This window comes from Equus caballus, chromosome 11 (genome assembly GCF_041296265.1).
Source record: "Equus caballus isolate H_3958 breed thoroughbred chromosome 11, TB-T2T, whole genome shotgun sequence".
In the NCBI taxonomy this organism is placed as follows: Eukaryota; Metazoa; Chordata; class Mammalia; order Perissodactyla; family Equidae; genus Equus; species Equus caballus.
The window spans coordinates 17,094,560-17,117,285 of record NC_091694.1 but is presented as its reverse complement, the minus strand read 5'-3'; the positions used below and the strand labels follow the sequence as shown (position 1 = coordinate 17,117,285).

Sequence of the window (22,726 nt, the reverse complement as noted above, 5' to 3'; positions counted from 1 at the left end):
GATGTAGTCCCACTTGTTGGTTTTTGCTTTTGTTGCTTGTGCTTTTGGTATCATATCCAAAAAGTCATTGCCCAGACCATTGTCAAGGAGCTTCTTCTTTATGTTTTCTTCTAGGAATTTTACAGTATCAGATCTTATGTTTAAGTCTTTAGTCCGTTTTGAGTTAATTTTTGTGAGCGTAAGATAGGGGTCCAATTTCATTTTTCTGCATATGGTTATCCAGTTTTCTTAACAGCATTTATTGAAGAAACTGGCCTTTTCCCATTAAGTGATTCTTGGCTCCCTTGTCAAATATTAGTTGACTATATATGCAGGGGTTTATTTCTGGGCTTTCTATTTTGTTCCATTAGTCTATGTGTTTTTATGGTTTAGTCCAATTACATTTATATTTTCTCACTGTATCTCCTATGTTTTTTACCCCCTCTTTGTATTTCCCATTCTTTTGCTTCTTTGCATTCATTTTCTGTTTTCTTCTGACTTATTTTCTGGTCCACTAATTCCCTGGTTGTGGTTATTCTGCTGATAAATTCATTCACTGAATAATTGATTATGTTTAATACACTTTTCAGATCTAGAATGTGTACTTGATTTTTTTTGTCTATTTGATTTTTAAAATAGTTTCTAGTTCCATGCTGAAATCCTCAATCTTATTTTTTGTGACAGTACTGTACTGTTTTAATTACTATAGCTTTATAGTATAGTTTGAAATCAGGGAGTGTGATGCCTCCCGCTTTGTTGTTCTTTCTCAAGATAGCTTTGGTTATTCAGAGTCTTTTGTAGTTGCATAAACATTTTAGGATTGTTTTTGCTATTTCTGTGTAAAATGTCAGTGGAATTTTGATAGAGATTACATTGAAACTATAGATAGATTTAGGTAGTGTAGACATTTTGAGAATGTTAATTCTACCGATCCATGAACACTGGATATTTCTCCTTTTGTTTGTGTGTTCTTCAATTTTTTTCATCAAAGTCTTGTAGCTTTCATTGTACAGATCTTTCACTTTCTTGGTTTCACTCCCTTTTTTCTCTTTCTTTTCCTTCCTTTGCAGTTTTAACATATAATGCTTGAGGCTTATAGGACTTCTTGAATTTGTGACTTTATGTCTTCAGTTTGGAAAGTCCTCAGCCATTATTTCCTTAAATTTTCTCTATCCCAGTCTCTCTTTTCTCCTTCTGGGACTCCAATTACATGTATGTTATGTTTTCCCACTGTATTGCCTGTGTTTTTCACCCCCTCTTCTGTATTTTGCATCCTTTTCCTTATTCAAGTTCATTTTGTGTTTTCTTCTGACATATTTTCCATTTCACCAAATCTCTGGCTGTGACTATTCTGCTGATAAATTCATTCACTGAATAATTAATTATGTTTAATATACTTTTCAGATCTAGAATGTCTGTTTGATTTTTTATTTTGTCTATTTGACTTTTAAAATGGTTTATAGTTCCCTACTGAAATTATTAATCTTTTATCTCTTTGAACATTGCAAACATAATTGTTTTGAAGTCTGATTCTGATACTTTTACCCCAATGTCTGGAGTCCGTGTGTGTCTGTTTTTAGTTTCTTCCTGGTGCTAGTAATCTAGGATCATCTCTATCAAATTTCAAGGATTAGGATAATTCAAAAGTGAACTGTAGTCCCTGCAAGGCTTGTTTAATTTTGGTTAACCTTACTCCATCCCCAAATGAGAGAGATTTACCACAGCTCTCTCCTCTTGGTGGACTCTGAATTCTAATCCTCGTCCCTGTAGCCATGCAAGGTTTCAAAAGTGCTACACATCCTGTTAGCAGCATCTTATGCAATTGATAAGTGCCCCCAGCAGAAAAGTAGCCTCATCTATTCTGAATCTCTGACTTATTCTACATCCTATCCTTGTTAGCTCTTCGATGCTATGAATCCTATGTTTTTCCCCTTTTATATGATATCTTTAGTGAGAATGTTGATTCAAATTACCTAAATTTCCCTAATGAGCTTTTGTCTAGTGGTTCTATTAACTGCAGAGAGAGATTTGTTAAAATCTTCTATGTGTTATCTGTATTTTTCCTTGTAGTTCTATCAATTTTTCCTTTATTTACTACTTTTTCAATAGATTTAAAAAATTGAGGAATAACTTACATTGAGATTCAATTCTTAAGTGTACAACTTAATACATACACAAGAATGTTCATAACAGTTTTCATAGTAGTTACTTATGATAGTCAAAACCTGGTACGACTCAAATGTCCAAGAACAGTAGAATGGATAAATTGTGATTGACATACAATGGAATATTATATGATAAAGAATGAACTACTGCAATCAGAAGATTACAAATGAAACTCAGAGATATAAAGTTGAATGAAAGAAGCCAGACACAAAAAAAGAACATACAGTATGATTTCATTCATCTGAAGGTCGATAACAGGTAGAATTAATCTGTGGTGTTGGCTTTCAGAATAGTGGTTACCTTTGTGAATGGGGATATTGACTAAGAAAAGGCACAAGGGAGAGATACCTGGTGAGCTGGAAATGATCTAGGTGGTAGTTACACAGATGTATATTTTATATATGTTTATATAGTGTATATTTATTATATATCATCTATATTTTATATATCCACATATATATGTAAAAGTCAGGAAATATTAAAGAATGCCACACTGAAAACTACAAAATTGCTGAGAGGAATTTAGGAATAGAGGATATATAAATACTATGCTTGTGGATAGGGACACTTACAATCAAATACATTTCAATCCTCCCAAAATTGATATAAAGTTTCAATGCAATTCTAATATAAATTCAGCAAGAGTTTTCATGGATACTTCTATAATTTATGTGGAAAATAAAGGGTTAAGAATAGCCAGGATACTTCTGAAGAAGAGCAGAGAGTGGGCACTGTCCTAGATAGATAGATATCAATAGATATCAGGACTTAGGACAGAGTAATAATAATTAGGATGGTACGGTATTTTCTTAGAGATAGACAAAATGACTGTGGAATGGGAATAGAGACCCTAGAGACAGCACATGCAAGAATGAAACTTTGATAAATGCAGAGTGGCAGACATGTCAGATGGGTGGGGAAAGGAAGGATCTGTTTGCCAACTAGAGCTGGAACAATGCTTATTTATAGGGGAAAAAAGATGAAATTGGATCACTACCTCACATAGTAGGCAAAATTAAACCCCAAATCTATTAAGGACTTAAGGATCCAAAATAAAACTTTAAAGCACTTAGTGGAAAATATAGGTGGATATCTTCGTATAGAATTGCTTTCTTAAACAATACACAAAAGCATTAACTATAAATGAATATTGACAAAGTTAACTATATTAAAAGTAAGTAATTTTGTTATTCAAAAGAGGCCTTTAAGAAAATGAAAAGGTAGTTACAACTCTGAGAAAATATTCACAATTCACACAGCTCACAAAGGATTAGTATCAAGAATAAAGAACTCCAGTCAACCAGTAGGAATACAAACAGTCCAAAAGAAAAATGAACAAGAGAGTAAAACAGGTATTCCATAGAAGAGGAGACATGTATGGCTAATTATCATAAATTAGAGGTGTTTGACATTATCCATGATGATTTTTAGGAATACTTATAGGTACAATAAAATTACATTAAAAAGAAAGCAAAGGGATGGTGAACACCAGACTCACCGTGAAGGGTTGGAAAGGGCCGAGGGATGGGTTTGTAAGGGGAAATGTCTGGTTAGATGCTGATTTTTGTCAAGTCCTAGCTTTTGTTTTGGGCACGTTTGCTGGTATTTATTATATTATAAAAATTTTTGAATTAACCGAATAAGTAAAAGTGGGCCATGTATGGACCAATAGTGTTTCAGGAACCAAAGAAAATATTTATTCTAATCCTGTGCATGTAATTTCTAATAAAAAGTTAAATCTGTTTCATCATTCTATTTTTATTTCGGGGACTTCACTTATATACATAGCAGATCTCCTTTGTTTTTTATGTCTGTCATTTTTGCTCTAAACTTTTTCACTTTTTTTTTTTTCATAGGTTTTCTCTTCCTCCTTTTCTCCCTTTCCCTCCTCCATTTTCTTTTAGTTCTTTTCATTTCTGTCCTATATGTCACTTACTACAGTTTTGGTCAGATCTATTCTACCTTGCATACCTTTACTTGAGTCTTTATTTTGTAGTTGACTTTGAGTTTCTACATAATCTCTTTTCTGAGTTCAGTCTGCTCTCATTCCAAATCTTCCTTTGTTCATTTTTATTCCGATATGTTGGAAGAGTTGAAGGTGTTGGGTGGCATATACAGTTTAAGAGTGCCCTCTTCTGTGTCTGCAGTGAAGTACGTTTACTTTAATAAATGACACCTTTTGTTGGGGGGATGAGGCTTCTTCTGATATTTTGATACTATTTAGTAGAGACTTCATCTATAACTGCTTTCTTCTTTTCCTTCATCACCAAACCCCATGCAGTGTGTTCTCCTTCAAGATGCCACCTTTGATCCTATGAATTCCCAAGCCCCTTTCTTATAGTTCCTCAGAGGTTAGGGCTCTGATCCATCAGATCTTTGACCTGTTCTTTGTATTTCCCCACTCAGAGTGGAACTCTCTTCGTATGGGTGAAGTCTAGTTGATACTATCTATGTTCTACCTTAAAAGGACCCTTCTTAATTTGTTCTTCTGTGAAATTATCATCTGATTTTCCACTTTGGTGGTCTCTGGAGCTGACTGTGTTAGCCCTAGATTTTTATTTCTTGACTTACATGTAAACTAAAGTTGATAATATTCTGCCTTTTAGCGATGCTGTAGGCATGGGCTATGGAGTATTTATTTGCTTTACTTGTTATTTTTTATGGGTTTTTGGAGACCATGTGAAGAGAGACCATCTGGAGAGGTGGGTACCATTATCGTAACGCAGTGTTTCTTAACCTTTTTTTTTTTGTTATCACTCTCCTAAAGAGCCTTTTTAGACATTTTTGTTCCTTATCATTCCCCCCTCACACTCTCCATGAAAATTTAATACCACAGGTATATTACATATCTGTTTATGGGCTGTGGCCACAAACTATTGTGTTATCTAAGATTTTTCTCCTCCAAGAACCAGTTCTCCTTCTGAGTAGTATCACCCTCATTGAGAATGCATTCCTAAAGGTATCTAAAGCTTTTGTTTTTTGTTATACTGCTAAGTCCTATTTGCCAGTATTAGACTTTAACACATTTGTAAGTAATATTAATCTATAGCCCTCTCTTCCTACACCTCCCCACTGCAATGTGTTATCATTTTTTTTTTTTTTGTAGTTTTTGGGCAATTAGAAACTATTGAAGGGTTTTATTTAGGGAAGTGATCAGATTTTTTTTTTAAGAGAAAGATCTCCCCTGCCACATTGTGGAAAATAAATGGAGAGAGGTGAGACTGATGTCATAGGTTTTTAAAGATGCTATTTTGATAGCATAGGCGTTAATGTAGTGATAAATTCAAGAAATATTTGTAAGTAATTGAACAGAGATTGATAATCATATTTATGCAGAAGGTAAGGAAGAAGGAATAGTACAGGCTGACTCCCAGCTCTTAACCTTGTTATAACTTGACTATTAGCTTAAGCTATGGTAACTAATTCAGAAACAGTAATTCTTTCAGCTCAATTTTGCTTTGCATTACAGAAAATGGCAAGATTGCCATTCAAGAATTTATGATTAAGTTCTCCAATACATTGACAAATCCTGAAGCCACAGGTGAGTTTTATTTAATATGTATCTACTGCCCACATTTCAAAGATAAGCAGTGGTTTTCATGTTAAAACAATATAGGATTAGATAATTAAAGCACAGGTAAATAAGAAACAATACGAAGATAAAACAATACAATACTAGATGATATGTCTTTTGTTTGAATTTTAAGGCAAAGACTGCTAAGCTTAACCCAAAGTCAAAATTGTAGTAGGTAGTTTTACTTTGATAGTGCTAGAAAATTACCAGATTATGTATTATTCTCTGAGATTGTTCAGTATGTATATCTGACTTCTGAATTTATTAGGAAATTATAAATGAATAGAAAATAATTTTTAAAATTTCTGACAAACTTAGTGGAGTGGAGTTTATGACTATCTCTTCTGTTTTTATGTATCTTCATCTACTCTCTTGACTACATTTTTTTGGAAACTTATGATTATTGAGGTATAATTTACATATAGTAAAATTCACCCTTTTTAGGTATAGAGTTCTTTGAGTTCTTGAAAATAATATCATATAACCATTACTAAACAGCACATAGAATATATAACCCCAAAAGTTCCTTTGTGTCCTTTTGTAGTCCTGTGCTCCCCTAACCCTTAGCCCCTGGTAACCACTGATCCATTCTTTGTCTCTATAGTTTTGCCTTTTCTAGAATGTCATGTAAAGGAAATCATAAAATATGAAGCTAGCTTGAGTCTGGCTTCTTTTACCTAGCATAATAGATTTTACATTCATCAATTTTTTGCATGTAGTTTGTTTCTTTTTATTGATGAGTAGCATTCCATTATATGAATATACCGTAATTTATCAGTTTACCAGTTGATGGATTGTTGAATTGTTTCTGGTTTTTGGTGATTGTAAATGAAGCTGCTATAAACATTTATGCACAGGTTTTTGTGTGGACATATTTTCATTTCTGTTAGTTAAATACCTAGGAGTGCGATTGCTGGGATATATGGTAAGTTTATATTTAAATTAAGAGAAACTGCCAAATATCAATTTATGAAAGATAACATTCATTTATGATAAAAACTTTCAACGAAGTGGGTATAGAGGGAACATACTTCAACATAAAAGGCCATAAATGACAAGCCCATTGTGAACATATTCAACAGTGAATAGCTGAAGGTCTTTCCTCTAAGATCAGGAACAAGACAAGAATGCCCACTCTTGCCACTTTTATTCAATGTAGTGTTGGAAGTCCTAGCCAGAGCAATTAGGCCAAAAAAAAAAAAAAAAATCCAAATTGGAAAGGAAGAAATAAAACTATCACTATTTCCAGATGACATGGTGTTATATATAGAAAACTCTAAAGACCCCACCAAAACACTGTCAGAACTAATAAATGAATTCAGTAAAAGTTGCAGGATACAAACTCAATATAGAAAAATTAGGGGCCTGCCTGGTGGTGCAGCGGTTAAGTGCGCACATTCTGCTTCTCGGCGGCCCGGGGTTTGCCGGTTCAGATCCTGGGTGTGGACATGGCACTCCTTGGCAAAAGCCATGCTGTGGTAGGCATCCAACATATAAAGTAGAGGAAGATGGGCATGGATGTTAGCTCAGGGCCAGTCTTCCTCAGCAAAAAGAGGAGGATTGGCAGTAGTTAGCTCAGGGCTAATCTTCCTAAAAAAAAAAAAGAAAAGAAAAATCAGTTGCCTTTCTAGTCACTAATAATAAACTATCAGAAATATAAGTTAAGAAAACAATTACAATTACATAAAAAATAACTAGGAATAATTTTAGGTAAAGTCGTGTAAGATCTGTACACTGAAAACTATAAGACATTGATGAAAGAAATTGAAGAAGATACAAATAAATGAAAAGATATTCCATGCTCAAGGATTGGAAGAATTAATGTTGTTAAAATATCCATATTATCCAAAGCAATCTACAGATTTGATGCAGTCCCTATCAAAATTCCAAAGGCATTTTTCACAGGAATAGAACAAACAATCCTGAAGTTTTATGGAACCACAAAAGATCCCAGTTGCCAAAGCAATCTTTTTTTTTTCTTTTTGGCTGGGAAAGTTTCAGCCTGAGCTAACGTCTGTTGCCAATCTTCCTCTCTCTCTCTCTTTTGTTTTTCCTCCCCAAAGCTCCAGTACCTAGTTGTATATTCTCATTGTAGGTCCTTCTAGTTCTTCTATGTGAGCCGCCACCACAGCATGGCTACTGACAGATGAATGGTATGGTTCTGCACCCAGGAACTGAAGCCAGGCCACCGAAGCAGAGCATGCCGAACTTTAACCACTAGGCCGTCAGGGCTGACTTACCAAAGCAATCATGAGAAAGGACAACAAAGCTAGAGGCATCACATTTCCTGATTTAAACTATATTACAAAGCTGCAGTTATCAAAACTGTATAATATTGGCATAAAAATCGACACATGGATCAATGAAACAGAATAGAGAGCCCAGAAATAAACGTATGCATATATGGTCAATTAATTTAAGACAAAGAAGCCAAGAATATACAATGGAGAAAGGACAGTCTCTTCAGTAAATAGTTTAGGGAAACCTGGACAGTCACATGCAAAACAATTAAACTAGACTACTATCTTACACGATATACAAAATCCAACTCAAAATGGATAAAACACTGGAATGTAAAACCTGAAAGCATAACATTCCTAGAAGAAAACAGGCGGTCAGTTCTTTGACATTGGTCTTGGAAAGATTAAAAAAAAAACAAACCCAAAACTTTTGTCTGTCAATACAATACCATAAGTAAAGTCAAAGGACAGATAACAAAATGGGAGGAACTATTTGCAGTGTGTATCACAGAAGAAATATTATTTAAAAATGGGTAAACAATATGGACATGCAAATCATAAAAAAGATATAAATTGGCTCATAAACAAATTGGGGACAATTTAAACGTTAAAATAAAAGCAGTAACAGATTATATTCCAGTGAAAAAAATAGGAATCCATGTATCCACATTGATTATAAATAGCTTAATGAATGAATGAATAGGGAAAAGGGGGGGCTCTTTTTCACAGTAGCATGCCTATTGATAAATGTAGAGGGAGTAATGGAGCTAGAAAATCACCATTTTATGGTAATCATTTTACAATATATAAATGTATCAAATCAACGTGTCATACCCTTAGAGTTACACAATGTTGTATGTCAATTATATCTCAATAAAGCTGGGCAAAAAAATCACCATTTTAAACCATGATAGTAAAGATTGTCTCAGGCAAGAATTATCAGTGGATGCTAAAATCTAGGGGGAAATTTCAATAGGGAGCAGGATATTTGCGTAGACTCTCTAGAGGTTACTTTTTAAAGGAGGAAATAGTAATCAGACAAAACCTTGATCAGTTGATGAAAATTATGACATCAATAAGAGGCAAATGGACATCATCTGTCTTCGAATATGATTCCCTGAGAAGGATGCAACATCACTTATGTAGCATTACAGCCTGGGGGGGCATGCTCCCAATCTAATCATGAAGGAACATCAGACAGACTTACAGTGAGGAGGAACATTTTATAAAATAAGGTTCCTGTGTTCTTAAAAATGTAATACATGTATATGTTTCCTGTTTCTGTTCGTGGAGAGATCCTAGAAGCAATGATGTATCAGCAATAATGTGTACCCAGCGCTCAGACTTCAGTTTGTAAACACCAGGGCTGCTGGGAGAAGTGGTGGAGAAGTGGTTAGGAAAGGGAAAATACGAGATAGGTTTGGAATATCTTGTGGTGCCAGTGAGTAAGAAAGGGCTCAAAAAAAGATGGCAGCTTGTCCAAAGAATACCAGAGTCAATCTGAAAAAGATCCTTATGGCCGAATTTGAAAAATTTCAGCAACAAACTAAATACTACTAGAATTGGATTATAAGTCATGCAATAAAACAAATGTCCATGAGTCGATATAATATAAATAAAAATCAACTAAATAAATATATGGAGAGAAGGGACAGCTCTTCCTTACAGTAGAATTCCAGTTACTACATGTAGAAGGAAAAAGAGAAATAGAAAATCTTCATTAGGCAAATATCAAAGTAATAGATGTTGCAGACAGGAATCATTGATAGATGCTAAAATTGATGGGTGACAGTTTGAGGAGAAATAGAATTTGCATAGTTTCAAAGTATCTCCTTCAACGTATTTATTAACTACAAAGGGAAAGATGATACATTTACAGTGGAGAAACCTGGCAGAAATCACCTTAACCAAGGGATCAAGATGAACATCACCAGAAATAAGATATATCTGCATCATGAATCCCTTGATATAAAGCATTGAGAAGAACACATGTATGTGAGAAATCTTTGCCTAATCTAAGGTGAAAAAGCTTTCTCCTTTGCTTTCTTTTAGAAATATCATAATTTTAGGTTTTAAATTTAGGGCTATTATCCATTATATTTTTTGTATATGATGTGAAATATGGATTGCACTTTTATTTTGTGTGTGGATGTACAGTTGTTCCAGCATCATTTATTTGAAAGACTATCCTTTCTCCACATAATTGCCTTGGTATCTTTACAAAAATCAGTTAATAATATATATATAGATCTAATTTTTTATTAAACACTTTTCTTGTGATATAACTTACATAATATACAATTCACCCACTAAAAGTATACAGATCAGGGGCCAGCCTGATGGCGCAGCAGTTAAGTTTGTATATTCCACTTCAGTGGCCCAGGGTTTGCCAGTTCAGATCCTGGGTGCGGACCTACGTGCTACTTGGCAAGGCATGCTTGTGGCAGATGTCCCACATACAGAGTGGAGGAAGATGGGCACAGATGTCAGCTCGGGGCCAGTCTTCCTCAGCAAAAAGAGGAAGATTGGCAGCAGATATTGGCTTAGGGCTAATCTTCCTCAAAAAAAATAAATAAATAAATAGAAAGAAAAGTATACAGTTCAATGGATTTTTGTATGTTCACATAGTTGTGCATCCGTCACCAAGATCAATTTTAGGACATTCTCATTACCCCAAAAAGAAACCTTGCACCTCTTAGCTGTCACCTGCACATTCCCCTCCCCTCCCCCATTCCTAAGCAAGCACTAATCTACTTTCTGTCTCTCTTGATTTGTTTATTCTGGACATTTCATGTAAATGGAATCATACAATATGTGGTCCTATGTGACCAACTATTGCAGTTAGCATGTTTCCAAGGTTCGTCCATGTTGTAGTAGGTGTTAGTACTTCATTTCTTTTTACTGCCAAATAATATTTCATTGTATGTATATACCACTCTTTATCTCTATAAATGTCACAAAGAAAAAATATACTTTATATGTGTAATTGTGTCTTTCTAGAAATTTATTTATATCATCTAATTTGTCAAATTTATTGGCATAAAGTTGTTCATAATCTTCCCTTGTTATCCTTTTGATATCTGTAGCATGATGTCCTTTTTAAAATTCCTGATGTTTGTGTAATTTTTGTTTTTTCTTTTTTATTCTTAACCAGTAGGAATTAACTTCATTAGTCATTTTATTAAAAAGTTGATTTTGTTAATTTTTCTCTTTTTTTGTTTTTCTCTTTCATTTGTTCATATTCTTATTTTTACTGTTGCTTGGTCTTTATTTTGGGGGGCTTAATTTACCCTTCTTTTGCTAGCTTATTAAAATGGAAGCTTAGATCACGGATTTTATGCCTTTCCAACATTTAAAGCTATAGATTTTCATCTGAGCACTTCTTTCACTGCATCTCACAAATTTTTATATATTGTACTTTAATAATCACTTAGTTAAAATATTTTCTAATTTATCTTATATCTTCTTTGAACTATGGGTTATTTAGGAATGTACTTTTTAATTTCCAAATATTTAGACATTTTCTAGATATCTTATTGCTATTGATTTCTAATTTAGTACACCTTGGTCAGAGAATATATTTTACACAATTTAAAATTTTTTTAATTCATTAAGATTTGTTTTAAAGTCTAGCATATGGTCTATCTAGGTGAATATTCCGTGTGCTCTCGAAAGAATATATATTCTGTTGTTGTTGGGTAATGTTCTACAAATATCAATTTGGTAAGATTGTTTGCTAGTTTGGTTGAATCTTCTAATTCTTACTGATGTTTATTCTACTTGTTCTATTAATTACCAAGTGCAAGGTGTTCAAATCTCCAACTCTGATTGTAGGTTCCTTTATTCCTCCCTTTAATTCTGTTGGTTTTTGCTTTATTTATTTTGAATGCTCTTGTTAGGTATATGTGCATTTGGTATTGTTGCAAAATTTATGTAGATGACCTTATGGAATGTACTTTGTCTAGTGCTCTCTTTTGTCTTATTTTTCTTGCTCTTCTGTTTCTTTCCCCCAATTTCTTTACTTAACATTTATACTTTTTTGTATGTATTTCTTGTTACCTATTTTAAATTGTTTTGGGAACAGAGCAGTACATAAATAATTACAAATATGGCCTTTTTTCTTAAGTATAATTTTATATGTTGGAAAATTTTCCCCACTTGTCTTTAAAATATAAAGGAGAAACATGAAAATTCCTCTCTAATTGAAGGTGATTATCTCTTCCCAGGAGATAAAGATCAATTTTGCAACATTAACATTAACAAAAATGAACTTACAGCCATTTCTGATCTTCAACAAAATTTAAATGCCATAGGAATCAATCTAACAGATGACAAAATAAAGACAACTTTGGATAATACTAATCCTAATGGTGAGTTATTTCACTTTAAACTAAAACAGTTTGAATATTTCAGAAGAAGCTTCACTCTAAATGCCTAAGGAGATACACTCATATATATCTTTTAAAAGAAAAATTTTAAATATTTTTTAATCTTTTAATTGATGTGTTTGTATTGAAGGAATTGATTTTCAAAGTAATATCTCTGGCGGCTTTTATTTTGGATCTAGTCTGTATATCATGTATGTTACAAGATCATTGCCAGTCCTCCACTTTATTTTTGTATTTATAGCTCTGGTTTTGTAACATCAAATGGTCTTTTTTTACAATAATACCTAAATTCTTTGTTTGTTTTTTTTTTTAAAGATGATGTGGTGAATTTTAAGGATTTTCTCAGAGAATTGACCAACACTGATGAATTTATTGGGTGTCAAAGTAAGTAAAGTTTGAAATGAATATGAACAGAAACTTTATGTTTCTGGATTGATGTATGTGTAGGTATGTTTATGTATAAACTATATAGATTTATATATATATATATATAAATTATTTGCATTTACTCTCTAGCTCTTTGTCAAAACCTTAAGCTAAATGCTTAACTTTTTTCACTCTGTTTTGAAATTCCTACACAATTCTATCATGGAGACACTAGAACAGCATTGGGCCACAGACATTGAGATTGAGAATTGTAGTCCTAAAACTGGGGTTTTAAAATGAGCACTCAAATAAGTGGATTCTCTCTAAATTAATCTGTAATTTGAATCCAATTCCAATCAATATCTCAGGATAATTTTGGTGGGAACCTTGACAAAATAATTCCGATATTTATTTGGAAGAGTTCAGGTCTGTGAATAGCTAAGACCATTTTGAAAAAATAATAATGATGGGGAACTTGCTTTACTAGGTATTAGTACATGTTGTAAAGCCATTGTAATAAAGTGTTAAAATATACAAATGCATGACAATATAGAACCCAGCAAATATTTCTACTTATGGAAACTTGGCGTATGATAGAGATTACATCATCAGTCAGTGGGGGAAAAGATGTGTTATTTAGTATATGATTTAGGAAAATTGGCTCACTATGTGGAAGAAAATGAAGTTGAATCCCTGCTTCATACCATATACAAAAATAATCTTCAAATAAATTAAATGAATGTGAAAATGGATCTTAAAGGTAAAACTACAAAGCTGATGGAAAAAAATGTAAGAGAAATATTGTGCCTTGTGAACACTTCTTAAAAATAATAGTCCCAAAAAGTACATCATAGGGTAAAAAGGGATTTGGTTACATCAAAAGTAAGGATTTCTGGTAAATGAAGGACTCTAAAAAGTTAGCAGATATGTAACAGACTGGAAGAGGATATTTACAACTTTTAGGACTAACAAAAGATTAATATTTTGAAAATATAAGGAAATTCTGCACATCAGCAGTAGAAAGAAAAAATCTCATTGGAAAAATGAGTAAGGATGTAAGAAGTCAGCATACAGAAGGAGAAACCCAAATGGCTAAATATGTATATGAAGAAAGTTGAGAATACTCATGAATTGCTGGTGGGTAGATAAAATGGTACAGTCGTTCTGGATAGTAATCTAGCAGTCCTTGTCAAATTAAGTATGTATATTTCTTATGACCCAATAATTCTTTTCTTTGGTAAATAGCCTAGACAAGTTTCTTGTAGAGACATGTACAAAGATGCTCATTGCAACAGTGTTTGCAGGAGGAAAGAAATGAAAGTAACCTAGGTGTCCATCACTAGGGGAATGATTAAATAAAATATGGTCTAATCATGCATCAAATCATAAACAATAAACCGGATTTACATTCACAACATGGTGAGACCTCAGGAATACAGTAATCCCCCCTTAATCCACAGGGGATATGTCCCAAGCCCCCCAGTGAATTCATGAAACCGCAGATAGTACTGAACCCTGTATATACTGTGTTTTTCCTATACGTACATACCTATGATAAAGTTTAATTTATAAATTAGGCACAGTAAGAGATTAAGAACAATAACTAGTAATAAAATAGAACAATTATAACAATATACTGTAATAAAAGTTAACGTAGATCTTAGCAACCTCAGCATATGATTTTTTCTTTCCTTATTAAGTTGAGAGGTTTCACCTTTTCACTTAAAGGTAGCAGTTTATGGCTTCTCTTTGGCATATCTGAATTGCTAGCATCACTGCTCTTGCGCCTTGGGGCCATTATTAAGTAAAATAAGAGTTTCTTGAATACTAGTACTGCGATACCATGACAGTTGAGCTGATAATCAAGACAGCTGTAAGTGATTAATGGGTGGTACCATATACAGCGTGGATACACTGGACAAAGGGGTGATTCACTTCCCGCGTGAGATGGAACAGTGTAGCGTGAGGTTTCATCACACTGCTCAGGATGGCACGCAGTTTAAATCTTAAAAATTGTTTATTTCTGTAATTTTCCATTTAATATTTTCAGACCAAGGTTGACCACGGGTAACTGAAACTGCAGAAAGTGAAATGTGGATAAGGGGAGACTACTGTATATGGTACAGTGAAGAAAGGGAAGAAATAGATTAAATTTATAGCATAAAATGCTTTATGTAAATTAAATTTATACTAATGTCCATAAGACAAAACTCTCTTTATATATAATTTTTTTCTTGGTGAACACATAAATCTAAATAGAAAGATGAGAGATAAATTGAAAGAGATTAAGATTGAAGTGGCAATATTAATAAACAACTTAAGAAACAGATAAAGTACCTTGTATCCTAAAAGCATAGAATACACATTATTTTCAAATGCCTATGGAACATTCACAAAAACAGATCATGTATTTAAGCCACAATGACCATTTTCAATGAATTCCAAAAATCAGAAGGCATTGAGACTACACAGTCTGACTGGTTTGTAGTAACATTAAAATTATTTATGAAAGAATATGGAAAAATTTTGCTTTTCAGGCTAAAAACAAGTTCTCTTCTAAGTAATTGTTTGGTTAAAGAATAAGTAAAACTTGAAATTAAAAATTTTTAGAAATGGATGACAATGAAAGCACTACATATCAAAACATGTGAAGTGTGACAAAAACAGTCTTAGAGGGAATTTTATAGTGTTAAATGCTTTTTGTTAGAAAAACAAGAAACATTGAAAATAATTTATCTCAAATGTTCAACTCAAGAAGCTAACCAGCAACGTAAAGAACAAAACAGCAAAACAATTTCCCCTAAAAAGTACTAGTCAGAAACAAGTTGAAGGTAGAGTTAGTAAAATAGAACACACACACGAAAGAAATTATCCATATAACCAAAACTCGATTCTTTAAAAAGACTAATAAAACAAAGAACTCTTTAGGAAGTATGATTAAGGAAAAAAAATAGAGATCACATAAATAAGAAGACAGTCATAACTTGGATACAGAGGGCTAAAAAACATAGTGAATGATACTTAAAATTAAGTTAATAAAATAATTGCCATTGGGGCTGGCTCTGTGGCTGAGTGGTTAAGTTTGCGCGCTCCGCTGCAGGCGGCCCAGGGTTTCGTTGGTTCAAATCCTGGGCGCGGACATGGCACTGCTCATCAAGCCACGCTGAGGCAGCGTCCCACATGCCACAACTAGAAGGACCCACAACGAAGAATATACAACTATGTATCAGGGGGCTTTGGGGGGAAAAAGGAAAAAAATAAAATCTTAAAAAAAAAATTGCCATTATTATTATTTATTGGCATCTCATTGACAGCACTATCATTCTTTCCAAATATTTGGATAAGGAGAGAAAGGGCTACTTTTTTTTTAAATTATATTTTCTTTGGGATCATTTGGCTGTTTTGTTGTTTAGCTTTGTGAGTTGAACTTAATGAGGTAAAGTATTTCAATGTTTCTTGTTTTCTCATAAACCTATAAACTTTGTGGAGCTTTCAGTTTGGAGGATATTTCAGAGAGCCAAAAGCCTCAGGACCGTGTATAGTAGAAAATGAATGCATTTCACCCAAATCAAGTTGTTATTTGTTCATCTAGGTGGAATAACCAACTAAATGTCTTTACATTTTGTCATCTCTCTCTCTATAGGAATAGAAGATGCATGGAACATTGTTAATGGTGTCTGTGATGGAAAAGTTGAAGTGAAAGACCTTTTATCTACTTTGGAGAGCCTGGGGAAACCTTTAAATGAAAATCAACTTAAGGTGTTAATGAACTCTCCAACAGGTGGTGAATACTTCAGTTACTCCCAGGTTTCTTGTTTAGAGTATACATGTTCACACAGGCTAATTTTTTTTTTTAAGGAAAGATAATACTGTATGTTTAGGGAGATTGTTATGGAACTGGTATGTTCGTATTTTGGTCACTGTAAATTGTTAGAACACTTTTGGAGAATCTATGAAAATTCTTCTTTATTTGGACAAGACTAATAGAAACAAGTAATCTTGTTATCCATGTTTTAAATTCAGATGCTCATTTATTGGAGTGCAATGGTCATGATAATAAATATGATAGAGCTCTACTTTTCCATTTCCCCAACCCTGGATTCCAGAGATAGAATACTTCATACAGACAGAGCTCCAACAACTAATGTGATGTTTGCTGTGGGTTTTTCATAAATACCATTCACTGTTCAGGCTGGGATATTGCCTTCTATTTGTTGTTTGGTAAAAGGATGGATTTATTTTTGTTTGTTTATTTGGTCTGTTATGAATTTTCCAAACAATTTTTATGCATCTATTAAGATATGTCGTATGAATTTTAATCTGTCAGTGTGGTGAATTACATTGATTTTTTTAAGTTTTAAATGAAACTTGAAATTTTGGAATAAAGCTATTTTGGTCATAGTATATTATCCTTTTTATATATTTCTGGGTTCATTTTTTTCTAATACTTTGTTTATGATTTGTACATTTGTATTTATGAGTGAAACTAACCTGTAATTTTCTTTTCTTACACCAGCATTGTCAGGCTTTGATGTCAGATTATTTTGATGTCAAATTTATGTCAAATTCAAATTATTACAATTTAAAAAGTATTCTTTCTTTTTCTAAATCCTGGAATAGTTTGTGTAATATTGGAATTCCATATTCCTTTCATGTCTAGTGGTATTCACAAAAAAAGCCATTTGAGCCTTGATATTTCTTTTTAGGTAGCTTTTGATTGCTCATTCATCTTCTTTCATGTCATAAGATTATTTAGGTTTTCTGTTTATTCTTGAGTCAATTTTGTTAAGTTTTTTCCCTAGGAGTTTGTCCTTTTCATATGGGAAATTTATTGCTATGATGCTATAAAGTTTTTAACACTAAGTTCTTAGTATTTTTTAATGTTTTAGTAATTTTAATTTTAATATTTTAATATACCATCTGCATTAATGCTCCCATCTCATTCCTCATATTGGTTATTTTTACCTTTTTTCTTTTTTTTAGTTTATTTATGCTAGTAGTTTGTCAATTTTAATAACTCAACTATTCTTGGCTTTCTGATCCTTTCTGTTGTGTGTTTGTTTGCTGTTTCCTCAATTTACATTATATCTTTATCATTTTCTTCTCTACAATTTGTTTATTTTGCTGCTCTTTTTTAACTTGTTGAGATGGATGCTTAGCTCATTAAATTTTAGTCTTTTTTCTTCTCTAATGTAAGCATTTAAGCATATATATTTTCCTTTAAGTACTGCTTTAGGTACTTCCCTCAAGTATGGATATATAGTGTTTAAATTATTGATTAGTTCAATTATTTTCTTACTTTTATAATCATTTACTTCCAAACCAAGAAGTATATTTCTTGGGGAATATAAGGGAGGATATTTTGTATGATTTCAGTCATTTGAAATGTGTCTAGAGTTGTAAAATGGTTCTGAGACTCAATTTCCAACGCGTGGAGGGGGAGGTTTCCCCTGTACCACCAAGCAATGCTCTGGACACCAGTTGCGTATCATAATAATTCAACTCAATTCTGACAATATCTGCTCAGAGATTGCTTCAGATCCCACAGGTTAAGGGTTCAGTCCTATAAGATTGCACTTGCCCCATTCCATCCTTCAGATACCAGTTGCAAGCCAAGGTTGTTACCTGTGCTTCTGACCAACCAGCTACAAATTGGAGGTTCCAATGACCCCCTCCAACTCAGGATGCCAATCATAAGCTCAGGTTGTTACTTGTATTTCTGACTGACTGGCTGTAGATCAGAGGTTGATACTGAGCAATGGGCTTGCTCTGCTTGCTGCATTCTGAGCCAACTAATCACAACAAGTTAGAGATAGAGAAAGGAAGTTTAATGATTAGCTGGCTAATCAGAAGACAGGTGACCAATGTCTCAAAAACCCATCTTCAAGGATTACAGAATCTTGAGGCAGTTATGTAGGGAAAATGGGCAGTAAGGAGGGGATCCAGGGATGTTGGTCTCCAGGCATGACGGGCTCTAGGCATCACATTGTTCTATTCTTCTGTCAGCTATGATGCATACCTTGTAGATGTATTTCCCGCCTGTGGTTAGCCTGTTCCTAGAGAGAAACTCATAGGACAAAGTTTTAATTTATCAAGGTATCGCAGAGTACATACGTAAGCGGAGGCCATAAATCAGGAGAGCATGTGAATTTTTTAAAGTACGTGCAGAGCACCGAGTTGTCACACAGAGGAGGGCCTGGGGCCGTTTAGTAAAACAAGATGGCCTCACTTTTGCTCACTTACAAGGTTTCCATGACCCTCTCCTTGAGTTTGATTAATTTGCTGGAGCAGCTCACAGAACTCAGGAAACCATGCTCTCTGCAGGTGCACCATTCTCCCTGAACCCCCACATGTTCACTAACCCAGAAGCTCTCCAAACCCTGTCATTTTGGGTTTTTATGGAGGCCTGATTGTGTAGTCATGATTGATTAAATCATTGGCCATTGACCATTTGTTCAGCCAGTCCAGCTCCTCTCCCTAGAGATCAGGGATTGTGACTTTGCAGTTCCAACCCTCTAATCACATGATGGGGTCTCCTAACACTCAGCCCCTATCCTTAGGTAGGGTCCAAAAGTCACCTCATTAACATAACAAAAGACACCTTTATCGCTCTCATCACTTAGGAAATTCCAAGGGTTTTAGGAACTCTGTACCAGTAATGGGTCGAAGATCAAATATTCATTTTTTATTACAAATCACAATATTACAACTTGCTTTATGGATCACAAATGGTCAACTTTTAGAAAATGTGGTTTTTTGAAAGAAATTCTACAATTGTTGGATAGTCTTTTATATTTGTTCATTTAGTCATTTATTAATCAATCATGTTTTCAAACTGTCTATGTCCTTACTGATATTTTGTCTTCTTGTCCTGTAGTTTTTTGAAAGGTAGGTTAAAAGCATCAGTAATGATAATTGATGTGGGCTTGGCAAGCCGAGGAGTCGAAAGAGAGATTTCTTGGACTCTCAAGGTCTGGTAGTAGTACTCCTTTTATTCAGAGAATAGCATGGAGACAGGACCCATGGGCAGTGAAGAGCTTCAGGCATGGGTACAGGACCCATGGGCAGTGAAGAGCTGCAGTGTGTTGAGGGTTAGGGCTAAATTTATAAGGCATGGGTATGTGACTTATTTTTACCAGACAAAGGAAAGATGATGTAAAAAGTCATTAAAATGGTATCAGTGCAGGTGGGGTCTGGTTATTGTGTGGTCATATAATTTTAAATATGAATCAGGTCATATAGATCAACATGTAGGCCATGATGCCTTGGGCTTCTCTTCCTGGGGCAGCCTTGATCCACATCATAAAATCCTCCCTCAACCCATTTGGCCCTAAAATCCTTTGGGGACATGGACTATGGTCAATCTTCTGTAACTACTTCCATCTGTATAAGGTCATAGAGCTGTCCCTAAATGGGGGCTGTAGGGATACAGGCAGGAAGTTCAGTGGACCGGAAGGTTGCACCTGTGGAGTCAAGACAGGTATACCAGTCCCCTGGAGATGAGAGAATCATTTGACGAGAAGTGGTCCAGGAGGCGAAACTTTTTTGACATGTGGAAGACAAACAACGAAATAGACAAGAAATTATAATAAGAAATACAAGCAATACAATTAACCCAATGAATAAAGCTTTGATAGTAATCCAGAGACCTGGACCTGACCAGGAGTCCAACCAATCATTTAGGGATAGGGTAGATTTGTACATGGATTTAATTTGGTGACTCATATCGAATAGGAAATTTCTTTAAGGTTTCCATGTGCCAGATGACACTTTTGATTCCTAGTTGGGGAAGGAAGATTGAGGCAAGGTGATCATACCAGTGGAAGACAGAATGGGTCCTGCATCATTGTAGGTTGGGTAGGTTAGCAGGAGGAGATATAATAAATGTAGTTCTACCCTGTATCCAGATGAAGCCTTGGGTGCATTGCCCAATCCATCCAGGTGGCAGCCAAGGCCATAATTTGGAGCCACATAACCACTGAGTGCTGTTAGGGGCTAACCAATGTGTGCTGGGCCGTCTATCCCAGTCAGTCCCAAACCAATCAATATTTTTTAAGGCTATGATATGAGAACACATATAACAGGGAATTTGTCTCATAGGTCGGGTGCTATTAGGCCACATAACACCAGTGTGATTGGTTTGTTCCCAACATAGAGAGGCCTTTTGACTGAGTGACCACTGGTAGGAGTGAGCCAAATATATTCGTCCCAAATCTGATATAGCCAGGGTTATTTCATGATTTGTACAGATAGGACTAATAAGGCCTAAAGTGGGGGGTATAGGGAGTAAGCTCAAAAGATTACTTTGTTTAGCTGCCTGTTTAGCTTCCTGGTCAGCAAAATTATTACCCTTACTCTCAAGGGATAAATCCTTCTGATGTCCCTGGCAACGGACCACAGCCGTTTGCTTTGGAAGAAGCACTGAGTTTAAAAGAGCCAAAATCTCTGTTCCGTGTTTGATAGGGGAGTTCTTTGTATTGAGTAATCCCCTTCCTTCCATATGGCCCCATGTGCATGTAGGACCAAGAAGGCATATTTTGAGTCAGTGTAAATATTAATAACCATATCCTTTGCTAGGTGACGGGCTCGGGTAAGAACGATGAGTTCAGCCTTTTGGGCAGACATATTGGCTGGAAGGGCTTGTGCCTCGATGACGTGCAAGGCATTTACTATAGCATAGCCCGCCTTGCGTAGCCCCTGTTCTGTGAAGCTACTGCCGTCTATAAACCAGGTGTCATCCACATTATCTATAGGGCAATCCAGCAGGTCAGGCCTTCTAGAGTACACTTTTCCTGACTTCAGAACAGGTATGCTCCAAATCCTGGACTGGGTAGTCAGGACTGGGCATAAGGTCTGCTGGATTAATCGTTTGACAGACCTTAAGGATGACCTCAGGGGTGTCTAGGAGGATGGCCTGATATTTAGCTAGACGTCCTCCAGTCATCCACTGATGTCCCCTAGCTTGTAACACGTCTTGTAGCTGATGGGGAGTCATAACTGTTGAAGGTTGTCCCATAGTTAATTTAGAGACCTCCTCAACTAATAGATGTGTAGCTACTACTGCCCTTAAGCAGGCTGGCCATCCCAAAGCCACCGAGTCTAGAGTTTTTGAGAAATATCCAACAATTCAGGTCTCTGGGCCTAGTCTTTGAGTGAGGGTACCGAGGGCCTGGCCCTACTTTTCAACAACATAAAGAGTAAAAGGCCTGTTGACATTAGGCAGAGCCAGGGCTGGGGCTAAAGATAATTGCTGTTGAATCGACCAAAAGGCCTTTTCTTCCTTTTGTGTCCATTCTAGAGGTTCTGTATCAGGTCCTCTGAGTGCTTCATATAAAGGCTTTGCTATTACCCCAAACTGAGGGAGCCATAAACGACAGAATCCTGCAATACCCAGGAAAGTGCAAAGTTATCTTTTTGTCTTTGGTGATCCTAGTTCAAGGATAGTCTTTTTCCTATTTATAGAAAGTGCTTAGTGTCCTGGGGTTAAATCATGGCCCAAATAGGACACTTGCTGTTGTGAAATTTGTGCATTTTGTGGGGACACTTGATATCCCCTTTGGGCTAAGAAATTAAAGACAAGGACAGTATTGTGATCACAATCCTCCTTTGTGAGACTACAAATCAGAATATCCTTAACATATTGTCTTAAGTCACCAGCAGGGAGTTTGACATCCTGTAGATACTTGCCTAGGGCACTTCCAAACAAATAGGGACTATCCTGAAAACCTTAGGGGAGGACTGTCCTTGTCAGCTGGATAGGAAGAGCTTTATTAGGAAACTTCCATTCAAAGTTGAGTAAAGGTTGGGAAGTTTCATCCAGAGGAATACAAAAGGAAGCATCCTTTAAGTCCAGGAATGTAAACCAATTAGAGTTTTCTGGGACCTGGGAAAGTATGGTATATGGGTTAGGCAAAATGGGGTGGATAGGAACAGTGGCTTCATTAATTATGCGGAGGTCTTGGACCAAACGATAATCTCCATTTGGCTTCTTTACAGGCAAGATAGGAATATTA

At 35.0% G+C, this 22,726-nt stretch overlaps 1 protein-coding gene across 1 annotated transcript in view; it reads left to right on the top strand.

Moving 5' to 3' along the window:
- EFCAB3 (EF-hand calcium binding domain 3) overlaps window positions 1-22,726 on the top strand; it is a 498,542-nt gene that overhangs the window by 83,761 nt on the left and 392,055 nt on the right. The window contains exons 22-25 of the mRNA XM_070227127.1: window positions 5,615-5,686; window positions 12,186-12,329; window positions 12,663-12,731; window positions 16,357-16,494. Of these exons, the coding sequence (XP_070083228.1) occupies window positions 5,615-5,686; window positions 12,186-12,329; window positions 12,663-12,731; window positions 16,357-16,494 (423 nt within the window). The remainder of the gene's footprint in view (window positions 1-5,614; window positions 5,687-12,185; window positions 12,330-12,662; window positions 12,732-16,356; window positions 16,495-22,726) is intronic.